This window comes from Hakea prostrata, chromosome 2, assembly GCF_041222555.1.
Source record: "Hakea prostrata isolate BN-2017 chromosome 2, UWA_Hpros_2, whole genome shotgun sequence".
Lineage (NCBI taxonomy): Eukaryota > Viridiplantae > Streptophyta > Magnoliopsida > Proteales > Proteaceae > Hakea > Hakea prostrata.
This window is the reverse complement of record NC_142601.1, coordinates 66,326,170-66,345,368: the sequence shown is the minus strand read 5'-3', so window position 1 is coordinate 66,345,368 and position 19,199 is coordinate 66,326,170. Positions and strand designations below refer to the sequence as shown.

The window sequence follows — 19,199 nt, the reverse complement described above, 5'->3', positions numbered from 1 at the left end:
GTCCAACCAATATATGAATAATATTTAAAAGCAATAGATTGAAAAATCATTTATCGGAATAGAGAAACAAATGTTGAGGTTGACTTCTTCACAAAACCAACAATTTAGATTAGTTGTTACTCTAATCAATCTTGATCGGTAGGAATTACTCAAGAGATAGAAAAGATGCAGTGGACCGACCCAGTTCAAATTTTACTTATAAGGCCGCTTTGTGGTTGCAAGCTTGAAGCAGGTAGGCGTGCGGTAAAACATGAATAAAAGATATAATTATACTTTTACATAAAAGTCTAACATAAGAGAGGGTTTTGTCAATAATTCAATAAAAGTAATAATTATTCTAAATAAAAATGATGAATAATAAAAAGGAATTTTAAATTTGTTAATCTGCTTATCAATATTTCTGTTCCTGATAGAACTTTTAAGTTCAACGAGATTTCTTATTGAAAAAAAAAGCACAAAATTATTATTTTTGTACTTACTAAATAAATTCATACAATTGGTTTCCTTCAATGTTTCAATCTTAACATTTAAGGTTGCATTGCCATAATTAAATTTTCCTGAATAAATATGCATTGCTCTGGGGATGGGAAGGATTTGTCTTAAAAGCAAATATCATGCAATGGTTTATAGTTCTGGTGTACATTGCTCACATCAAATGCATGAATTTTTCTTTAATTTTTTTGGGTAGAAAAATGCATGGATTTCACTAACTGGTTGGTGTCACCAATCATGCAAATTTACTGGGGGGCTTTGATATTAGCAATCAATTTTAAGGGTTCCCCTTCAACAGTATGTACATGTCATGAAAAGTTTTATATATTATTCTCAACTTTTTTTATTTAAAAAAAAAAAAAAAAACTAATACGACTGTTTAGTGACAATATTAAGGGGTCGTTTGATATTAGCAATCAATTTTAAGGTCTCTTATAGCGTGTTGAAGTTTTCTGTTTAGGCGGTGCGGATTTAAAGATTCATGCTACTTTCATCTGAGATCAGAAGGATATAATTTAGAAGTCGATCAAATTTTCAATTCTCGTCCAAGCATATGGATTATCCTCATCCCCTATATCAATATGAAAAACACCTTCCTACTGAAAAAATATCAACCAATTCAATCCCTAATTTTGGGTAAATTCTTATCAAATCAACTAACTATAAAGTCTAACCGATTTCCAACCACCTCGGAATAGCCATGCTCAAGCTGGAGCCGTTTTTTATTATTATAAAACTTGTATTTTTTTGCTTCAAAATAAATAAAACCTTCGGTTCATGCTAAATCTGTCGGGTTTTAGACTTAACCAACATAGATCTATTACTTGAGTCCATATTGATTCAGGTTTTCTAAGTCAAGGTGTTACTGATCATACCATTATAGGAGTGGTTAAAATTAAGGCTATTATAAATTCCACTCAAAAGTGACCAACATGTCAGTTTTTATCCAACCTGATGAACTTAGAAATATTACAAAACACCCAATCTATAGTTTTTTTTTTTTTTGTTAACTTTGACTTTGAAATTATCATTTTGCCCATGGATGAAGGGGGTGAAGCGAAAATATTTAACAGTGATTTACTAACCATTCTTCTAAGGGAAATTTTCCATGTAGGGTTTTCTTCAAGCTAGGGAATTTTTTCCCCCACAGAAGATCCGACTAATGAATTGGATAACTCAAGAGATGGCATTAATTTTAGGGAAAAACTCAGGGGGTGGCAATTCGAATTACAGGTGAAAAGAATTAATACAACATTGAAAATACATGCTATTACAGATTTCATTCCACAAGTCTAAAGTGCTGTACAAGCAAAAAAGATTTCTTAATTGTTTTGCTGCAGGAGTTGCAGATGAAGGTTCCAAAGTACTCCCAGTAAAGAATGCAGGCAGGCAAATCACAACCACCAGGAGACAGGGACACCACAATAACCTTCTGAATCTGAGGAAGCTGCTATGAATGGCAGACAAAACAGGAAGAAAGAAAGAAGACAAAATATAAACAAAGATCAAAACTCTGTTAAAAGAAACAGGCTTAGTTTAGCATGCAATAAACTGGAAGACAAATTTAACCACAATGATAGTCAATGTATATCAGGCCCCCTAAATCTCAGAAAGTGATGCTAATACCTCCAAACACCCAATTGCAATTTTTTTCCTCTATCTTTCAATGATTTGTCCTCTGAACCGTGCTGGAAGGAGGAAGAGTTCTGAAAACCTTGTCCCACAATGAAGATGTTATCCCAAATCCCATGGTTTGAATCCTGAAGTGATGGTTCAAGTGATATTTCTGTACAAAACAAGCAAGGGGAAATCATAACCATCATTGTAACTGTGTTAAATGCTCATTTGTTTATTTTTCTAGAAATCAACTACTTGTCAACTGAAATACATTTTTAAGGAAAAGAAGAAAAGGGTTTTCACTGAGAGAAACAGCCAAGATGCTGAATGTCAGGACCAACCATGCATCCGTGGGTGATGGGGTTGCAGTTGACTTACAGTATCAATTAGGCCAACTAAGCATAAGACTTTTCATTTTGATCAACACTACTAATCTCAGGTTTATGTGCTTGAACGAGCTCACGCCACATCAGGGTCTGTGGAGGATCATAACATATGCAGCCCGACCCCTACTTATGCAGAGGAGAGCTGTTTCCAAACTCAAATGCATGACCATTTGGTCAATGGAGCAAACTTGACTGTTGCACCAAAGCCCGCCAAATTCACAATACCACAGGAGAAAGAGCTTCCCTTAGTCTTATTCTGACAAATACTCTTCCTGCACAAATTTATTTCCACAAAAGAAATAAACTCTTTCAACTTTATCACTCACCTTCAGCTTTCGAGGCACTTCAGTCGATGGCTTCCCATGGTGGAGGTAGTAATGGGTGACGTCGTACATTACATAGCCCAATAAGAAGCCACCAAACAAAGCAGGAGTAGTAGAAGGAGTAGAAACAAGCTTAAGCAGGTTCCAAAACTGTAAATAATAGATAACCATGAATTAGAGAATAATAAAATCAGTACACCAATGGGCAAATGCCAGGATAAGTATATCTTGATGAATGCTCTCAGGTATTTTTAACTGCCACTTCATAGTTAAATAGCAGGTCCAGTCTAAAAGTACCACAACATGTGGAGGACTCAAAAGGTTAACTTTGATCAATATTCGGATCATTGATATAGTTTAAAAAAAGAAGAAGAAGATTCGATGTATGGGTGGAGGCAAACGGTTTAGTTTGCTTCAAAATTTAAAGATCAGCAATCTACATATTTTGCAATCTATCCAACAATAAAATTTGTCACATGATTCCTTCACCGACTCCAATTCATGGTTAAGGTTTGGCAAAAGGATCCATAGTAAAGGTTTGGCTAAGGTTCTCAGGAAGGAACAGATATCCACTATGTGGAAGTCATCCAGTAGAGATGAACTTTGAAATTGAATTTTAAACAATCCCACAGTTGCAATAATTTATCAACAGGTTGGAATGATCACATCAGACCAACACATGGCAGAAATAAATCACTCATCAAGAGATTATTCTCCAGACATCTTTTTCTTGAGAACCCAAGGCCTAGTTAATATATAAAAAGTTAAAAGACACTTTTCTCCTGCCATCTTTTTTTGATTGTTTTGAAAGATCATTATTTAATAACAAAGGAAAAAAATGTTTTGGTAGAACCTTAATATTTACTCAGGGACTTTAAAGCATGATAAGGAAAATGGTGAAAAGAGAGTTCATACTCATTTATCATGATGATAAGCCTTCCTTTGGGCACCCATGAGCATGATAATATATACTTCATGCCTCTGCATGAAGTAGGATATACATGATTGACTGTTTTACAATTGACATCACATATCCTATCTATCCAGTACTGAGCATGCGCATGTGGAAGTTTATATTCTTAGTTTTCCTAGTTGCAGATAACAACTTCACTCACAAATCAAGCCAATGGAACAAGGAGAACCGTAGAGGGGAGCATGCAACATACTGGTATAGATAAAACAGCTGTCCCAGCAGGAGGAAAAACAAGACGTAATGCATCCATAGGGTGCTTATGATGGCAGCCATGAAGAAGATAATGCATAGTATTTCCCCTGTAGAAAGAGGTTAACAATCTTTAGTCTTTCTACCAGTGTACCCCCAACTACAGGAATAGTTAAGCAAAAATTGGAAGGGGTGGGGAAATACCAATAACTTTTTGTTTCAATGTGGAAAAGGAAGCGGTGCAAAGTGTATTCCATTAAAGTCCATATAAATACTCCACCAGCAACCAATAGAGATACTTGAGGAAGAGTATGGCCCATCCGGATAGATGTGAGGATGCACCAAGACACAACTGGAAGCCAAATGACGGGAATCGCCCACCATACCGTCTTAGTCAAGAACTGTTTCAAGTGGCAAAAGAATCAAAAGGATCAACTTCACAGTAAGTGGAAAGAAGCAAACGGAGGAAACAGTGAGTTATTAGTTTCAGTTAACCCCTCCAAATAGAGAAAACAAATAAGAATGGGGTTTCAAGAAGCATCTGCTATTTACTCTGAGGTTCTAATTAGTTGTGAAATTCCTTGTGTGCAAATGAATATGTGAAAAATTATCTAAGCACAAAAACTATGGTACTGGTATTTTCCTCTGAAAAGGAATTATGTAATACTTGTTATTTACTTTTTTTCTTCTTTTCATTATATTACATTTTCAAAGAGAAAAGTAAAGCAAGAGACAAAGTATGTAGTACCTCCCAGAAGTCACTAGCAAAAAAACGTGGACCTTCTTTTGTAACAATGGGCTGATGAACCCATTCTTGGTAGGATTCACCAAGGTGGCCAACCTATGAAGGAATTTACAAGGTAAAAAATAAAAGAAACTGTGCATAAGAGTGTGTTTTCAGTATAAAAATAAAGTAGCATATTTGAAATGAGGGAACAACTTGAATTGCTGGACTTTGAAATTGATATTGTATACAACCAACGGGAAAGAAACAAACAGGATTTTCTCAAGATTCAATAGTAAAAGAAATGGAGTATGGAAATGAGAAACAACCTGGAAGACAAGAGGTTCGCTCAAGTCCACAGTAAAGCCCTGTGCGACCATTCTTTGCCCGTCACAGTGTCACTGTAGGTATGCAAATAATAAAGGTCAAGCATATCAAATAAATATGAGAACAAGAAGGAAGTAAGGAGGATTGAGTAGTCTATGTGGAGCCTATAAGGAGAATAGTTTATTAGGGATGATTTGTTCTGAAACTTTTTTCTTTTAAAGAAAAAGAAAGAAATATTATGAAGTATATTTCTCAAAAAACTAGACTTTTGAAGCCCAAGAGTAATTGTTTTGAATTGACATCCTCATTCAAGGAGCTCAGGAATATGAGGGGTTTTGAAGGATTCGTTAATTGCAAGAACAAAGAATCAGATTTAATCATCAAAAAACTGGTAGTGCTCTGGCATTGGCTAAGAATAAAATTCATTCTTTGGCCAGGAATGCAGCCTGATTGGTATTCTGGCCTGTATGCATATGGGTAAAAATCCAAAACCAGCAGCACTAGTGAAAATTTACATTAAATATGCAACAGGATAGAAAGGTCTCAATAATACCCTTAAAATCGATTTTAGTCATAAAACCTTGAAAATATTAATCTTTTCCGTCATTCACATTACTGCAGACAAAAGCCCAAATCCTGTGGTTTCAGGATTGTCAATCGAATTGACATTCCAGTGATATCTCATTAACCTAACTAATTGAAAAAAGAAAATAAAGAACTTCTCATTTGAAATTCCTATCAATTGTTAAACACCCCAAATCATTTAGATCCATTTCTGAACACAGCTGCCTCCAAGAAGTCACCAGATCAAACTACCAAGATCATATTTCATCAATTTAACAATACCCCATAAACATCAGAAACTGCATTACAGGAAAATAACCATCAACAATCTTATCCGCCTAAAATGCATCAGTTCCCTAAAACAGCCGATCCATAACACGAAATGCAGCACAGGGAACTTCGTCAGAAGAAGAAATGAACACAATTTCCATTACCCATCAGCTCAAGCTTAAAAACCCAAGTCAAATATCAACAGAAACTGAAAGTATTGCAAAGCGACTTAAAGAAACTAACCGGAGAGAATGCAGGTCCGATCTGCAAAAAGGAGCACTTTCTCTTCCTTCGACAAAACACACTCTCCTTCTCTCGCCCTGTCGCCCACCGAATCCCCTTCCTACGGATTGAAGGTTGAAGTGAATCCGGAAGAAGAAGAAGAAAGATAAAGTAAAGGTGACAGACGATTTTCTGAGCCAGAGACAGAAGGGTTTCAACTTTCAAATTCATAATAAAGGGTAAACGAACTGGACAAATCTATACCGTAAAGAGAGCATCTTAGGAAGACCGCCGTGAACTCACGCTGGATCTTAACGGTAGCCTAATTGCCAGCTATGTATGAACTATGAAGCAATCTTTTATTTGTTCTTTTGATGACAACGACGCACTTCAGAGCATATCGATTGGTGCTTAGGGCATGGTGCTCTACTAGACTAGTAACAATGAACTTTGATAAGTTAATTTCATGTATATTATTTTAGATGATTATTTTGATATATTTTTAGTGTTTGTAATTGTTTCATATCAATTAATTTTAATATTATACAAAAATGAATATGTTGCACAAATTTACTTTAATTTCTATAATTTTGGTGATTTTATGTATTTTCTAGCAAATCCTAATTAAAATTTATTACTTATGTTTGTAGGAAATTATCAATCAAATCTATAGGGGGATTTTCGGAAAATTTGGTGAAGAGAGCCTTAATGGAACAAAGTTGGGTTTTATTCCACTCTAGAAAAGAAAGTATTGTTCATCAAGTTATAAAGCACTCTAAAAGCTTTCTCAAGTCAAAAACATGGAGGGAAGGATTGCTTGCATGCTTTAAGATTTTATTTCTTATTTGGGATTGGATCAAAGAAAGAAAAAGATGAAAAATAATCCTATTCAAAGAAGGAAAAGGGAAAAATTCCGTTTTTTAGTGTCTCTGTCCAGTTTCGATCAAGCCTTCATCGGATGGTCATCCGGTGTTCGATCAAGTAATATAATGATAAAATTGATATAATCAATTTGGTACTTACTCTACAGTCCTCCAGGTAACGATTCTTTTATCATTATATTACTTATTACGGCAGTGTACACTTGCGTTGTCATTTTTCACAACAAACTTCATGAGTGCCTTCCTTGCTTGTTGTACAACTTCTATGAGGATCCACCTTTTCCTATTGAAGATCAGATCAATCATCACAAACAATAGTGTCCAACACCCGAGGCATCCCAATCTTGAGATTTCTTTCTTCTCGTCAACCGAGGTATTAGGATGAGCACTCTACGTCAATACAAGCTGATGCAGGTGATTGTTCTTCTCTAGGAAGATGAAGCAGGAAAAATTAATTAAAACAAACCATGTTGCTCGAGCAAAGGGACATTCGATAAGAATGTGTTCTATATATATTTTCCTAATCAGCTTACCAGACACTACAAAAGGAAACCAATTGAGGTTGACCTTATACTTGTACAGACTGATATACGACACCCAAGGGAGTCAATCATACAGAATCAATAAATGAAAATTGGAATTACGAAAATCTTGAGAAGTAGCTTTTTTGGTGCAAAAAATAATACCATTTTCATGAGCAATCTGAAGCAAAACTTACTTCAATTCAGAACAATGTTATTACCTAATGATGTAAGTGAAACACAAGCAAACTTTTATCTCTTAGAGACAAAATGTAAAGACTTGTCAACATACTTCACACGAGTAAACAATTAAGCTGCACTAGCAAGTTATTGATCTCTTAGAGAAAAATTCAAAAACTCGTCAACATCCTTTACAAAAGTGAAAACAGAATCAACAACTCTATTTCCCTTTTTGCCCGTCTTAACTAAGTTGGCCACCTTCACAAGCATATCCGGATGAGCAAATGAAAAATTAAAGAGTAGGATTTAAAACCAATTATCATCCAAGTATATCTAGATGAATACACAAACAAAACAGTTGGCGTTAGACCTGGCCACAGGTATCATCAGGCTTCTCTGACGGTTCGCATGAAATGAGGCTGTTCAGGTGATACATACAATGAAAGCTGTTTGCCTTGACATGAGATAGCAACTTCACCCGGTGCATTTCAAGATCAAATACATAACAGCAAGAAATTGATGCATATTTATCAAAAAAAAATGTCATGAGTTTTCCATTTCCAAGGCTACCAATTGCTGTAAGGAAAAATTCATAATCTCTACGACCAAATCTTTCAATTTGATTGATGATGCGATGCTTTCTAATCCAATTTTGCTGATAAAAGTCTTCCAATGCTCACAATTCTGCTTGTGCACCATATGCTGCTATTAAAGATAAAACCTCTCCCAAATCAATTAGGTTACACTCTACCCTAGGGCCTAGGCTTAATGGAATGGTGTCCCATAATATGGGAGTTGGGTCTACAAGAAGTTTCATCGATCTAGAGTGTCTATAGGAAACAGCAACAAAAATTTGTATCACCATCACCAAAATGTATTGAGTGAACGAATCTGTTAACAGATGTCGAATCATGATTATGATTCACTGATGATTCAGTAGAGCACCAAGAGTTAGTATCATATACGCAAGGAGACCATTAGTTTCATCCAATATCTGGCAAACAATTTGTATTCTCCAGTTTCCTTCACAACTGTGAACCCAAAACCATTGTGCACTGGTAAATTACGAGAATGCACAGACAATGTCATTGGATGAAATACGTACGCAGATCCTATACCCTGATCTTGCCTTCCATCGTCTTTATAAAACCCAGTGAGTAGCCATTGTGTGTTTTGATTTAATTTGTATCAACACACCAGGTTCAGCATAAGATAAATTGGCATTAGCAAAATAGGGATCAGACATCAGGTCTTACCATTTGTTGCAAATCAACCTTAAACTGTATTTGTATAAGGTGTGTGCTTCCATTCTCTTAAGAATACCGTAAAAGATGTTCTCATAAAAATCCACACTGACAAGAGAAGCAGAAGTATTCTCTCTTTTTGCCATCTTGTTTGTCATTTCAGATGAGTAGAAATGAACAAACCCAGCAGAGAAAATGACTGAAGCTCAATGTGAAAAGGAAATTAAATTCTTACCTCGATTCTGTGAAGTCATAGCTCTTTCGGCGGACAATTCTCAAAATCCAAAAAAAAAAAACAAAAAAAACGCAAAACCAACCTTAGAAATCAGTGTTTTTGGGCAAACCCAGAAGCATATCGCGAATATAGGGTCTTAATTAGGGCAGCCAACCTTAACCGGATGAAACATTTTGTCGTCTTCAGAAATCTACATTGAAAAGTAGATTGGTCGATGCTGTCCACGTGTATTTTCCTTTTTCCATTCAAATGACACGTGGACTTTAGTGGGGCCATTTTCGGGGTAAGCGGTATTTCGGGTAACTCACCCGTTTGGAAGCGACATTTGTAGTTCTTGCACTCCGACGTTACCTTCTAACGTAGATTTTTAGGGTTTCACGCGTTTCTGCTCAAGTATAAAGGGTTCGCTATTGAGTTCAGAGCATTCTGTATCTGAGATTTCTCTGCAAGAGCTCTCTTTCGGACTTTCAGCTTTATCGAGCAGTTCAGCCCAAACCCTAGGTAAGAGTTTTACTCATCGATCGGAATAGTACTCCGGCTTTTTCTTTCTTTGTCTTGGCTGACATGATCGATATTTAAATGTTTGTTTAGGTGTTCAACCAATCTGAAATGGCCAAGAACCAGACCAAAAGACAAAAAAAGGTATCTGCTTCTCTTGATGTTGTGAATTTCGATGAGAACATCTTTTATAATATTCTCAGGCGGTTAGATGCTACTACCCTGTACAATTTAAGGATTGTATGCAAACAGTGGTACGAATTGATATCTGATCCTGGCTTTGCTAATTCCAACTTCCCTAATGGGGAAAATGGAATAATGATTCAAATACATGGCCGTCATGGCTATTCACTTAGATTTCTAAAGATGGTAGATGGGAAGGTGACAGTTGATAACATGGGTATGCATTTAGAGGAGCCAGCTTGTGCTTCATGCAATGGACTTTTGTTGGCGAGAGATCTTCCTGAACATGGAGATTTATCCATAGGAAACCCTTTTGCTAAAAAGGGTATGAAATTGCCTTTGGATACTTGTGCTTTATCTCTGCATGCAGCAATTGGGTTCACTTACGTCAAGGAAACAAGAGAATACAAGGTGGTGTGTCAGATGATTGATGAAGAAGCTAATTCTATCATTTATATGATAATCACTGTGGGTTCTAATGAATGGAGACCTGTGAATGGGCCTCAATATGTTTCTTCTAGCATGAAAGAACCCTTATCCGTTAATGGTTCTGTTTATGCACTAATCCCTGATCAGGGTGGTAGAGAATTCTTGTTTCTCATAAACACTGCCACTGAAACTTCTCACAGCATTGGAGTCCCATATCATAATTGGCCGATTCATATGGCACCCGGGGATTATAATCTAGTGGATCAAGGAGGAGTAATGTCTCTGGTTGCAGGATTCGAGTACAAGGGATATGTTGAACTGTGGAATCTGAACGAACGTCCACCTGAAGAAGCAGATCACTTAAGGCAGAAATTTTATTGGACTAGAACACACTTGATCCCTCCACGAATCAAACGATTCGGTCGTATGGATTTCTTGCATTTTGTCGTGCCAATTGGTAGCCTTTGCAATGGTCAATTCATATTATTTGTTCATGCAGCTACTCCTGATAGTCCAGTTTATATGGCTGACTTGAAAACGAAGCAGGTGAAGATGGTACCAAAGGTCAAGGCGAACAGATATCATTGTTTGCCGCACTTCAACAGCCTTATTTCATGGGAATCTGTGCAGTTGTCTATGATCTAGTTTTCATATGATATTACTCAATTAATGGCTTGGCTGCCAGGATTATTCTGAAGATCTTTTTATGTTATCTAGCTAGTACAACTTCTCAAGACCATTTAGCTTTACATTTTAATATGGTTGTAAGGATTATTCTAGAGATCTTTTTAGAAGAATATTATCTAGTATTGTGTGAGACTGCAAAGTACTAATTTTCAAGACTCTATAGCTTTTACATTGATGGTGTTTATATTATCAAGTACTGTTTTACTTTGTTGATTTCTTTAAATGTGGTTGGATTTGTTATCTTGTCACCTTCAAAGCATTACATATTATTGTTTTTTGAGAAGTAAAATTATTTCCGGGTGATGCTTTTAGTTATGTAGTAATAAGAGGGCTTTGGAGTAGCTATGAAAATGACTTCATTCCTTTACTGTAGTGTATTTGACTATGAGAATTATCTATTTCTATCCTTTTTTAATACGTTAATGGTGAAAAATTAACAATTTTAATACTTGATTGTTAGGATTATTCTAGAGATCTTTTTAGAAGAATATTATCTAGTATTGTGCGAGACTGCGACGCACAAATTTTCAAGACTCTATAGAATTTACGTTGATGGTTTTTATATTATCAAGTACTATTTACCTTGTTGATTTATTTAAATGTGGTTGGATTTGTTATCTTGTCACCTTCAAAGCATTACATATTATTATTTTTTGGGAAGAAATATGATTTTCAGGTAATGCTTTTAATTATGTAGTAACAGTTATATGATGAATAGAGGGCTTGGGAGTTGCTAAGAAAAAATGACTTCATTCCTTTACCATAGTGAGTTCGATTTATGAAAATTATCTATTTCTACTACGTTAATCGTGGAAAGTAACAATTTAAGTAAAAGACTATGTAAAGTTGTGTGCCTAATTATTAAAGTTGTATGCACAATTATTTCCAGTGTTTAATGCTAATTGTGGAAACGTAATAACAAATATGATATACCAAAGTAAAGGTCAAATTGATCTCGAGTACGGTATCATGCACCACGTGGATGAACTAGGTGGTGCACTACAATTAAGATGTCAATTTCACCATGCAAAAGTTAAATATATGGGTAAATTATTATTTTTTTCTAGATGAAAAAAAAAATGATGAATATAATCACATACTTTTGATTGCATAAGAATGTTTTTCTTATCCTTCCTTTTATTTTTCATTTGAAAGGAAGTACTTAACAAGGCACTCATGGCAAAAATTATGCAATTTAAAAGCTTGTTTCTATGGAAATTAGTTTCACTGAGCTTCTCTGGGAGTACCATTTTCTTTGATCTTTTGGCTCCTTAATTACATATATATAGGTAAATATGGTAAATGTGCCTTAGGACAAAGAAGAAAAAAAACTTCATTTTCTGTTGTAGCATGTTCGATCAATTCTGAGAATCATCTATTTTCATTCATTTTTTTCCATTTTACTTATGGGAAGTTAAAAATTTACATAAAAACACTATATAAAGCTCAATATCATCAGTTGTTAATTTATGCTGATTGTGAAAACTTAATACCAAATAGATTTTCATTTCTGTCATGGATTGACCTTGGAGAGGTCCGAAACTTGACCTTGCTTCCTCAAGAATTAGTACACCAAAGGGTTTATTAAATGATCATGTGGTACAACTAGGTTGTATGCAACCATAAAACAGTACGTGGTGTATCCATCACTGCACAAAATTCTTATTTCTTCATTAATATAGATGAATATACAATATCTGGAAATTAAGCAGCCTCTTCATGAAATCAGAAGTTCTTAATTACATTATGATCCATCATCTTCCAATCTCACAATGGCTGAAGCTAGCATCATGAATGCATTGGGCAAGCATGCCAGTTCCTATCAATGAACAAATAAGAACCTAGAAAAGGCATAGAAATTAAAGAATGAACTAAATTTTCTTAAAATCTCAATTTATTCTGATCTGATTGAATGATCAAATATAGACAGAAGAACAAGCTGTTGACTGGTTTATATGGTCAGTTTGCAGCTCTAAGTGATATAATTTTGCGAAAACTCCAACCAATGGAGCAGTGTTGTAGGTGCAAGCCTCAGACTGCCCATAATCATCACGTCTGTCCTTGAAATGATCATGAGGATCAGGGCCACCAACCAAGGCCCCCACCAGAACATTAGGGTTTGCTCCTTTCCTTCCAAACCAATAATGGTACCCTTGTGTGCAACCTATGAAATCTTTGTTCTGTCGATAAGACACAATTGAAGAGCCTCTGTGGTGTACTCTCAATGGAAACCTTAATCCAAACCCTACTAAGTAACTCATTCCCATTGGGTTGGAGCCCAGTATGTAATCCACCTGAGATTTGGCAAATGAGAGCATTTCATGTGGTTCCACTATTCCTCTTTGGCAATGTAGTTTCTGATTTGAGCTCTGTAAGTGATCTGAGTAAACAGTGAGAAGGAATACTGCTGTTGATACATACTGCATATTGTTCCATTCCCGAATGAATAGTAAACTTCCTGGTGTGCGATCAACATTAAATTTCTGGGTTTTATTGAGGCATGCACATAGATAAATTTCAGCTTTCGACCTATACTGTTCAAGCACAGCCATTTGCATGCTCTTCGGTTTCTGCTTCGTCCATCAACTGCAAACAGGAAAAATAGACAGCTTGAGGGATGCAATTCCAGCTTGAGTGAATGAAAATCTAAACCAGAGATTGAAGAAACTAACCATTGAAGCAATTATTTGAACACCTGCGTACTTTATATCCCAGCCTAGCTAACAATACCTTTGATTTACATGATGCTTTAGAATGTGATTCTTCAGAATTTCAGTTCTCCAATTAATGGTCATTTGGTTTTCAAAAATCTGATTCTTTAACAAATCAGCATTATTTTTCTTCTTCTTTTAATTCATATGATTTATGAAAGTCATGATTCTCGGAGATCTCCCCACACAATTACATTCTATCAAAGCTCTTGAAGCAAAATCAAAATGAATGATCAGAAATAAAACTTTAAAAATACTGAAATTAAAAAAGAATCTAAAAAAACCAATATTTGAAAATAAATAAAACTTAATGAAAAAATAAAAATAAAAATAACACAAATATTGAAATCTGAAAATATTGAAAAACAACATTCTTCAGAATTACAAAAACCAAACGAAATGTAAGTGAAACACAAGCAAACACTTGTCTCTCAGAGACAAAAATGTAAAGACTTATAAACATACTTCATACAAGTGAATAATTAAAATGCGTTAGCAAGTTATCGATCTCTTAGAGAAAAATTCAAAGGCTCGTCAACATCCTTTACAAAAGCGAAAACGGAATCAACAACTCTATTTCCCTTTTTGCCCTTCTTAACTAAGTTGGCCACCTTCACAATACGTATACCACATTAAACTTGTTCGGTTGGACACAATATCCAATATTCCAATACCCATAGAAGATTTACTCAAGAATCCTCTAGCCATTGCATAAATACATAATTGAAACCTTTACTTGGAAAATCATAGCTCTCCCTCAATATATGTCAAGACAGTTTTTATATATAAAGCTTGGAAGGTGACAAAATAACAAATTTAAACACACAGAAAATCTTGGGACCCAACAGTGTATAGAAAACATTAACACTTGCAAATGAAAAGCATCAGTTTCGGCTAAAAGGTTTAGGTATTGGAATCACAAGAATAAATATAATAAAAGCAAAGAGATTCTAAGATTCACATCAAGCATATCCGGATGAACAAAGGAAAAATTAAAGAGTAGGAGTTGAAACCAATTATCATCCAAGTATATCTAGATGAATACATAAACAAAACAGTTGGAGTTAGACCAGGCCACCTTTGGCATTGCCATCAATAGGGTAATCCCAGAATACAAAGCTAAGATATGAAACTACAAAGCATATTTGGTTTGTCCAAGAACATCTCTAGATAATGAAAGTATACTTGTAAATCTTCATAAAACATGAAACATAGATAAGATCCTTGAGATCAAATCTATCAACCTTGGCAGGTATCATCAGGCTTCTCCGATGGTTCACATGAAATGAGGCTGTTCAGGTGAGACATACAATGGAAGGTGTTTGCCTTGACATGAGATAGCATCTTCACCCGGTGCATTTCAACATCAAACACATGGCAGCAAGAAATTGATGCATATTTATCAAAAAAATGTCAGTTTTCCATTTCCAAGGCTACCAATTGCTGTAAGGAAAAATTCATAATCTCTATGACTAAATCTTTGAATTTGATTGATGATGCGATGCTTTCTAATCAATTTTGCTGATAAAAGTCTTCCAAAGCCCACACTTCTGCTTCGCACCATATGCTGCTATTAAAGATAAAACCACTCCCAAATCAATTAGGTTAAACTCTACCCTAGGCTTAATGGAATGGTGTGCATAATATGGGAGTTGAGTTCGATAAGAAGTTTCATATCTAGAGTATCTATAGGAAACGGCAACAAAAATTTGTATCACCATCATCAAAATGTATTGAGTGAACGAATCTGTTAACAGAGGTCGAATCATGATTATGATTCACTGATGATTCAGTAGAGCACCAAGAGTTAGTATCACATAAGCAAGGAGACCATTAGTTTCATCCAATATCTGGCAAACAATTTGTATTCTCCAGTTTCCTTCACATCTGTGAACCCAAAACCATTGTGCACTGGTAAATTACGAGAATGCATAGACAATGTCATGGCTTTATCAGTAACAATGTAGCCTAATGTTAGGTCTCCGGGTTTCGGTAAGTTTTCCAACAAGATAAGGTCATTGCATGAAATGGTTACAGGCCTTGGAAAACAGGTACGTACGCAGATCCTATACCCTGATCTTGCCTTCCATCATCTTTATAAAACTCAGTGAGTAGCCGTTCTGTGTTTTCATTTAATTTGTATCAACACACCAGGTTCAGCATAAGATAAGGCATTAGCAAAATAGGGATCAGACATCAGGTCATACCATTTATTTCAAACCAACCTTTAATTGTATAAGTTGTGTGCTTCCATTCTCTTAAGAATATTGTAAAAGATGTTCTCATCAAAATCCACACTAACAAGAGAAGCAGATTCTCTCTTTTGGCCATCTTGTTTGTCATTTCAGGTGAGTAGAAATGAACAAACAAAAATGACTGAAGCTCAACGTGAAAAGGAAATTGGATTCTTACCTCGATTCTCTGAAGTCATAGCTCTTTCGGCGGATAATTCTCAAAAAAAAAAAAAAAAACCCTAAGAAATCAGTGTTTTTGGGCAAACGCAGAAGCATATCGCAAATATAGGGTCTTAATTAGGGCAACCAACCTTAAATCTACAAAGAAAAGTAAATAAATAATCTTTCTGGGTTACGCCGGAGTATCTGATTGGTGGAGGTTGTCCACGTGTATTTTTCCTTATTCCATTCAAATGACACGTGGGCTTTAGTGGGGCCATTTTGGGGTAAGCGGTATTTTCGGGTAACTCTTCCGTTTGGAAGCGACACTTGCAGTTGTTGCACTCCGACGTTACTTTCTAAACTTCGATTTTTAGGGTTTCACGCGTTTCCGCTCAAGTATAAAGAGTTCGCTATTGAGTTCAGGGCATTCTGCATCTGAATTTTCTCTGCAAGAGCTCTCTTTTAGCCTTTCAGCTTTATCGAGCAGTTCAGCCCAAACCCTAGGTAAGGGTTTTACTCATCGATCGAAATAGTACTTTGCCTTCTTCTTTTTCTTTCTTTGGCTTGTCTGACATGATCGATATTTAAATGTTTGTTTAGGTTTTCAACCAATCTGAAATGGCCAAGAACCAGACCAAAAGACAAAAAAAGGTATCTGCTTCTCTTGATGTTTTAAATTTCGATGAAAACATCTTCTACAACATTCTAAAGCGGTTAGATGCTACTACCCTGTACAATTTAAGGATTGTATGCAAACAGTGGTACAACCTCATCATATCTGATCCTGGCTTTGCTAATTCCAACTTCCCTAACGGGAAAAATGGAATAATGATGCAAATACATGGCCCTCATGGCTATTCACTTAGATTTATAAAAATGGAAGATGGGAAGGTGAAAGTTGATAACATGGGTATGCATTTAGAGGAGCCAGCTTGTGCTTCATGCAATGGACTTCTGTTGGCGAGACATCTTCCTGAACATGGAGATTTATCCATAGGAAACCCTTTTGCTAAAAAGGGTATGAAATTGCCTTTGGATACTTGTCCTTTATCTCTGCATGCAGCAATTGGGTTCACTTACGTCAAGGAAACAAGAGAATACAAGGTGGTGTGCCAGATGATTGATGAAGAAGCTAATTCTATCATTTATATGATAATTACTGTGGGTTCTAATGAATGGAGACCTGTGAATGGGCCTCAATTGGTTTCTTCTACCATGAAAGAACCCTTATCCGTTAATGGTTCTGTTTATGCACTAAACCCTGATCATCAGGATGACACAGAATTCTTGTTTCTCATAAACACTGCCACTGAAACTTCTCACAAGATTGGAGTCCCATATCCTTATTGGCCGATTCCTATCACACCTATGGATTATAATCTAGTGGATCTAGGAGGGGTTATGTCACTGATTGCCAGATTTGTGTACAATGGATATGTTGAAGTATGGAATCTGAACGAACATTTACCTGATGAAGCAGATCACTTAAGGCGAAAATTTTATTGGACTAGAACACACTTGATCCTCCCACGAATCAAACGATTCGGTCGTACAGATTTCTTGCATTTTGTCGTGCCAATTGGTAGCCTTTGCAATGGTCAATTCATATTATTTGTTCATGGAGATATTCCTGATAGTCCAGTTTATATGGCTGACTTGAAAACGAAGCAGGTGAAGATGGCACCAAAGGTCAAGGCGAACAGATATCATTGTTTGCCGCACTTCAACAGTCTTATTTCATGGCAATCTGTGCAGTAGTCTATGATCTAATTTTCATATGATAATACTCTTTATGGCTTAGCTGCCAGGATTATTCTGAAGATCTTTTTATGTTATCTAGACTTTTTAGCTTTACATTTTAATATTTGGCTGTAAGGATTACTCTAGAGATCTTTTTAGAAGAATATTATCTAGTATTGTGTGAGACTGCAAAGTACAAATTTTCAAGACTATAGCTTTTACATTGATGGTTTTTATATTATCATGTACTGTTTACCTTGTTGATTTCTTTGAATGTGGTTGGACTTGAAATCTTGTCACCTTCAAAGCATTACATATTATTGTTTTTTGAGAAGTAAAATTATTTCCGGGTGATGCTTTTAATTATGTAGTAATCAGAGGGCTTTGGAGTAGCTAAGAAAATGACTTCATTCCTTTACTGTAGTGTATTTGACTATGAGAATTATCTATTTCTATCCATTTTTAATACGTCAATCGTGAAAAGTTAACAATTTTAATACTTGATTGTAAGGATTATTCTAGAGATCTTTTTAGAAGAATATTATCTAGTATTGTGTGAGACTACGACGTACAAATTTTCAAGGCTCTATAGCTTTTACATTTACGGTTTTTATATTATCAAGTACTATTTACCTTGTTGATTTATTTAAATGTGGTTGCATTTGTTATCTTGTCACCTTCAAAGCCTTACATATTATTGTTTTTTGAGAAGATATATGATTTTCAGGTGATGCTTTTAATTATGTAGTAATAGTTATTTGATGGATAGAGGGCTTTGGAGTTGCTAAGAAAAATGACTTCATTCCTTTACGATTGTGAATTCGATTATGAGAATTATCTATTTCTATTCATTTTTTTTACGTTAATCATGAAAAGTTAACAATTTACATAAAAGACTACGTAAAGTTGTGTGCCTAATTACTGAAGTTGTATGCTCAATTAGTTCCAGTTGTTTTAATGCTAATTGTGGAAACGTAATACCAAAGGTGGTATACCAACGCAAAGGTCAAATTGATCTCAAGTACGGTATCGTGCACCACGTGGATGAACTAGGTGGTGCACTGCAATTAAGATGACAATTTCACCATGCAGAAGTTAAATATATGGGAAATTAATATTTTTTCTAGATGAATCCAATATATATATATATATATATATATATATTTGATGAATATACTCACATACTTTTGATTGCATAAGAATGTTTTAAGTCTTATCCTTCCTTTTATTTTTCATTTGAAAAGAAGTACTTAGAAAGGTACTCATATGGCAAGAAACTATATATGCAATTTAAAAGCTTGTTTCAATGGAAATTAGTTTCACTGATCTTCTTTGGGAGTATTATTTTGTTTGATCTTTTCGCTCCTTGGATTCGGTATGTCCTAAGCTGGAAGTAGCAGGCAAATA

At 35.3% G+C, this 19,199-nt stretch overlaps 2 protein-coding genes and 1 pseudogene across 4 annotated transcripts; 1 reads left to right on the top strand and 2 right to left on the bottom strand.

Annotated features, from left to right (window-relative positions):
- Positions 1-1,488: 1,488 nt before the first annotated feature.
- Positions 1,489-6,321, bottom strand: LOC149025774 (dihydroceramide fatty acyl 2-hydroxylase FAH1-like). 3 transcript variants are annotated; one of them, XM_089145980.1, is made up of 8 exons: positions 6,109-6,320; positions 5,034-5,105; positions 4,729-4,821; positions 4,185-4,381; positions 3,985-4,090; positions 2,822-2,968; positions 2,119-2,278; positions 1,490-1,942 (listed from the first exon to the last, which is right to left on the bottom strand). In XM_089145980.1, the coding sequence occupies exons 2-7, from the start codon at positions 5,082-5,084 to the stop codon at positions 2,156-2,158; spliced, it is 717 nt and encodes a 238-aa protein (XP_089002106.1). In that variant the 5' UTR covers positions 5,085-5,105; positions 6,109-6,320; the 3' UTR covers positions 1,490-1,942; positions 2,119-2,155. The 3 variants fall into 3 exon arrangements, with proteins under 3 accessions (XP_089002107.1, XP_089002106.1, XP_089002105.1); XM_089145979.1 differs by having other exon boundaries at positions 1,494-1,939; XM_089145981.1 differs by lacking the exon at positions 4,729-4,821 and having other exon boundaries at positions 1,489-1,939; positions 6,109-6,321.
- Positions 6,322-9,757: 3,436 nt separating this feature from the next.
- Positions 9,758-10,903, top strand: LOC149025773 (putative F-box/kelch-repeat protein At3g17570). Its single transcript, XM_089143599.1, has one exon. It carries the CDS (start codon positions 9,758-9,760, stop codon positions 10,901-10,903), a length of 1,146 nt encoding a protein of 381 aa, XP_088999725.1.
- Positions 10,904-12,861: 1,958 nt separating this feature from the next.
- Positions 12,862-13,497, bottom strand: LOC149025772 (endoglucanase 11 pseudogene; annotated as a pseudogene).
- Positions 13,498-19,199: the final 5,702 nt, after the last annotated feature.